Source organism: Antrostomus carolinensis, unplaced genomic scaffold (genome assembly GCF_000700745.2).
Source record: "Antrostomus carolinensis isolate BGI_N321 unplaced genomic scaffold, ASM70074v2 scaffold49897, whole genome shotgun sequence".
NCBI lineage: Eukaryota > Metazoa > Chordata > Aves > Caprimulgiformes > Caprimulgidae > Antrostomus > Antrostomus carolinensis.
This window is the reverse complement of record NW_010326248.1, coordinates 1-5,192: the sequence shown is the minus strand read 5'-3', so window position 1 is coordinate 5,192 and position 5,192 is coordinate 1. Positions and strand designations below refer to the sequence as shown.

The window sequence follows — 5,192 nt, the reverse complement described above, 5'->3', positions numbered from 1 at the left end:
CAGGACAGGAGATGTCCCCCACTCACAGATGCCATGGGGTCAGTTCTAGCAGCCTGACAGCGTTTGCTTCAGCCTGTTCCCACACCTGGCACTGTTACCTCTGTGCTTACACTGCGACAGACACGCTTGTGCAGGGCAGAGAGGGGGAGGGATCTGCTGTTTGGCTGTGGGAAATGTCCATGTGGCAGCTCGGACTGCTGGGTGGGAAGAGGTTCCTCTCGATGGAGGTCTTCAGCCCCTCTCCCTTGTTCCTCAAGTTCAGGCTGGGAAGGCTGAGGATAGCCATCTGTGAGGAGCAGACCCCTTGGGCCACATACCCTTATCTTCTCCAGACAGAGATGCTGCTCTTTGGGGAGGTCTCTGTAACCAGTTTGCAGTGGAGTATATGGGGTAACACCTTGGGTTACCACCACCATGTACCATCTTCCACAGCAAACCCCCCATGGATCTGCCAACACCAAATGGCTCTGAGCGTTCCTCAGCCCAGATGCCTTTGGTTCTTTTCTGAAGCCCTTAAGTCCTGCCTGGATGTTGCTGCTTCATGCTTTGTGGGCAGGAGTCTTGAAGCACAGACAGGCAGCTGCAAAAACACCCCTGCTCAGAGCAGCCCTGGGCTTTGGCAGAGCCTTGGAGGGGCTGGGGAAAGGGCTGGCTGGGCAGCACCGCACTGGGCTGGTGGCTGGAGCTGGAAATGACTGTCCAGTTCCTGCAGCTGAGCTGTGCTGGGATCTGCTGGTCTAAATAAAACACTCAAGTGCCTGGAGCTGGAACCTGCTATGGATTTGGTGTCTGACAAAGCTGGGCTATGTAACTTGAATAGAAAATAAACCCTGAGCCAGAGTTGGCAGCTCTTAAATCAACTTCTACTCGTATTTTTCTGCTGACATATGCCAGTAAATATTTTTAAAGACAGCTGACAGCGTCTTTGGGAAGATATTTTGTCACCTACTACAAAAATCTTCCATATCTTGCACAGGGCAAGATACAGACAAGGTCCCCTCTCCTCAGAGTTTAGGTGGCAACTGCTCTCCATCACCCATTGCCTCCCATGGCTGGTGGGAGAGCAGCCCAGCAGGGCTGGAAGTGCCAAGGAAGCTCTGCTGGGCTGGTTAGTGACCTTTGTAGTTAAAAAACGAGAAGGATTTTATTTCTAGTCTGAATTTATCTGGCTTCATCTAGCCACCAAGTCTCAGTCAGCTTTTGTCAGCCAGATTAAAGTTTTTTCAGGAGTCAGGAGTCTTTTCCTCTTGGATGTACTTGGAGACCTCAAGACACCTTTGTCATCTTTACAAATATGACCCAATTAGAGTTCCTGAGTAATGGAGATGGGTATAATGCCCTCCCTCTCCTCCTCCTTCCACCTTCTTTTGCACCACTTCCCGGCTGGTTTAATGGGCAGGAGGCTGGGAGCTACTTGGTTTTCCAGAAACACTGGAGGAAAACGGCGACCAGCCCTGCCACCATGGCCAGCACAATGAAAGAGACAGCACCTGCCCACAGACTGGGTTGGTGCCCCTTGACATGTTCCAGAGCCTCCGTGGGGATCATGTTGGTCAAGTTCAGCATGAAGCCCAGTGTCCATCCAATGTCTGTGTTTGCTGCCTGAGGTGAGAGAACAGAGGAGATCATCCAAAAGTGCCTCTCCCAGACACCGATAGCTTCAGTGCAAGGGACTGATGGGCATCAGTGAGCTGCCCCAGCTGGGATTTCACACATGGACCTGGCTGTGGTGAACCTCATCTTACCAGCAGCAGTTCCACGGAGAGCTTTCCTGTCCCCCCTTCCCAAGGGCTAAAGGGCAGCTGAACACAGACAACTGCTCTGGTCCAGATGTGCCTCTGTGACCTGCACAGGATCTTGGATCTGAGCTTTCACTCACCCACCCCCCCCTGCCCCCCGATCCTTCAGATTTGGTCACATTCTGGTTCAAATGGGTCATGGGGTGACGATCACCTCACTGATGCTCAAGTCAATTCTGCCCAACATCAGAGACCAAAGTGTCCAAATCCTGCTCTGAAATTCTCTGACCCCCTTAAAATTTCCTTACGTTCACACCAGAGTAAGTGAGAAACAAGCTGGCATGAGATGTTTGGGGGCAGGTAAGAAAGAGTGAAGCTGTGCTGGGATCACTGGGTGGCAGGTATGAGGTGGGGACATATTTCTGGTGCAGGGGATTCCAGAGATGCTGCTCCTGACCATGAGGTTGGGCCAGGACAAGGATGTGGTCGCTGCTGCCCGCCCACTCCCAGTGCCCCAGGAGGTGTTTACCTGCCGGCTGAAGTGGATGCTGCTCCACGTGTGCTCATTGAACTTGTAGCCATCAAGCAGCAGTGTCAAGATGTAAATGGCCGTGGAGCAGTACCTGTGTAGGTACCCCTTCTCCTGAGGGAAGGTCTCAACCAGCTGTGGGGTCACCAGGGGACATGGTGCAACAAGGAATGAAAGGGATGCTCAGAAACCCTCCCTGGCCCAGGGAACAGCAGGGTACGTGGTTCCTGGGCAGAGATTTGGGAGAGGACGAGCACAGGGCTCCTTGCTGCCCTTCACAGGGCTCTCACCTCTGCCCAGTTCTTCTTGCAGAAAGTCTGGACTGTGGAGTTGACGTCATTTAGAGACTGCTGGCTGGTCAGGTTCAGGAAGTGGAAGGTGTAGTAGAACCCAGCGAAGGCCTTGGGGATAAGGGCAGATGGTAAAAAATACATCTTCCTCACCCAAAAAACAACAAAAAAAAGACCCAAGAGACCCTCTTCCCTGGGGACAGAGTCCCAAGTAATTCCCAGGGTTCTGCATCCAGCACCCACTTGATGGTCTACAAGAAAGTCTTGGAGCCGGTCAACAAGCCCTGGGGCTTCTGCTTGCACTCTGAACTTGCTCCTTGAGACAAGATCTTCCCATTTCCCTCAGGGAGGGCTGGGACATCGCAGGAGGCAGAAGCCACCTCCCAGCATAGAAGAGGTTTGCAGATGGGACCAGCTATAGGATCCCCTCTCTCCCCACCCCTTCCCACAACCAGTGGCAGAGGAGACTCCCACTGTCCACCCTCCCCCACCACAGCCACGGGGACGGAGGCTCCTTACGAAGAATTGGCCCCGCACGGGCGGCTGATAAACCCCGTTGAACCCGCACGTCCTGTTGGCCCCACAGCTGAAGTTGAAGAGTTTCTGGATGGAGATGCTGCACAGCACTGGATCTCCCGTCCCCGTCACCGTGAGGACCTGTGTAGGGCTGGGTGGGCTCGGTGCATGGACACAGGGACTGTTGTAGAGGTCTGCCATGGTGATGTTCTCCTGGTATCCCCTGGGATAGCAGGGGTGTGATATCTGCTGGGCAGATGGGCTGCCCTGGAGAGAGTGTGAGCCATTAGTAGGGCTCGGGTGTGAGATGCCAGTGAGACCCCACCCCACAGCCCATCCTGTGCTTAGACATTCCCAAAAAGCAGGATCTAGATCCTAAGAGGATTTGAGGAGAAGCAGGATCATAGAATCACAGACTGATCTGGGTTGGAAAGGATCTTTAAAGACCATCTAGTCCAAGACCTCTGCAGCGAGCAGGGACACCTTCCACTAGACCAGGTTGCTCAAAGCCTCATCCAGCCTGGCCTTCAACACTTCCAGGGAGGAGCAGCCACAGCTTCTCTGGCCAACCTGGGCCAGTGTCTCACCACCCTCATTGTATTTCTTCCTTCTATCTAGTCCAAATCTCACCCTTTTTAGTTTAAAACCATTTCCCCCTGTCCTATCTCTACAGGCCCTGTAGTGGGCTCTGACCGAGGTGAGACAGGAGGACACTGGTTAGTGGTGGAGCAGTGTTGTCAGGAGGTGTGTTGGGAATCCTCTCTCTGGGCAGACACTGAAGAAGGGTAAATAAATTTAATCCCCATTAACAGCTCTCTATCATCTCTGCACTGAGCTGCGTGGAGTCTCAGTCCTCAGCCACACCTGCTGTCTTATTTAGGGGAGTAAAGACTGGAGATTTGATTGTCCTACCCAGGAGGTGCCAGATCATGTCCCCAGGTGACTGGACTCCCTGTCCTCTCCTAACTGGATGTTGCACCTATTGCCCAGTGGAGGACTTGGTGGCCTTTTAAACCACTTGTGTTTTAATGAAGCTGGTAACTGGAAGTCACCCAGCCAAGGAAACTCTTCATGCCCACGTCTGAGGGGACAGGGAAGAACCTAAAGATGTAGCTGGGCTTGGGAAATGATGAAAAATGCCTTTACATGTCAACATCTGGGGAGCAAGGAGTCCCAGCAGGGAACCACTGCCACCTTCCACCCAAATGAGAGAAGTTTTTGGTTCAGTAGATAAAATGTCTCTCTCTCAGGTTTTGGAATTTGTGAAAATTCCCAATTCCTTAAGGCTTTTTCCACAAGCACGCCCCAAATTTTTTGAAAACATTTTTTCACGGCAATGGGAAAGGGTTGAGCAGATCCTGGTGACCAGTGGCTGCAGTACCTGGTGGAGAGCTGCCAACAGCATCTTCAAGGCCTGTGCCTGCCCGTAGCAGAGGTAGCTGTGGGCGTAGAGTGAGTAGTTGGTGCCGTACAGCCTGTAGAAGATGGAGGTGTTCTTGTCCTCGATGGTGATTCCAGGCTGGAAGGTTATTTGGGTTGAGGCACCTCCAAGGTCCAAAGCTCCAAAAACCTCAGTGTCCTGTGGATGTTCCCATTTCTCTGCAAAGGAAAACTGGCCCCATAAGGCAGCAAGTGTTAGTCTGACCTGGAGGGAGTCACAGTCCCTGTCCCTTCCCTCAAAGTTTTGTGGGCTCAGAAGCCCTTGAGGGACCTTCCATGTTCTGTCTCCCTCTGTGATGTGAGGACAGCACCCACATGGACCTCCGTGTAGCACTGAGGTCTGGCCCCTTGGCTGCAGCACACCAGGGACTTTGAGGAGCTGAAGAGCAACACGCTCATCCAGGGTCTGATACTGCTGCATCCCTGTGACATCAAAACTGAGCTGTAAGTGGAGAGCACAGGGCCAGGCTGAGCTGGACACAAAGACCCTGATCCTGTTAATCGCGTCCGTGGGGTAGAACGTGCAGTTCATGACAGGCTGCGTTTATTTGGGTGACCAGTGCCCTAAAACTACATTTTTCTGTCCTCTGGGATTAAAGAAACCTGCACGTACCTCAGACAGGGCTATATACACCGCTCACCCCTCTTCTCCCCTCTCCCCCAGCCCGCACCTTCACG

The 5,192-nt window shown here is 52.9% G+C and overlaps 1 protein-coding gene across 1 annotated transcript; it reads right to left on the bottom strand.

Moving 5' to 3' along the window:
- Positions 1-1,410: 1,410 nt before the first annotated feature.
- LOC104527712 (ectonucleoside triphosphate diphosphohydrolase 8) lies at positions 1,411-4,686 on the bottom strand (the record flags this gene model as incomplete). The annotated part of the gene is made up of 5 exons (XM_010171507.1): positions 1,411-1,602; positions 2,269-2,403; positions 2,559-2,669; positions 3,078-3,341; positions 4,456-4,686. Coding segments are annotated over 5 exons (933 nt in total), but the record flags the coding sequence as incomplete, so codon positions are not given.
- Positions 4,687-5,192: the final 506 nt, after the last annotated feature.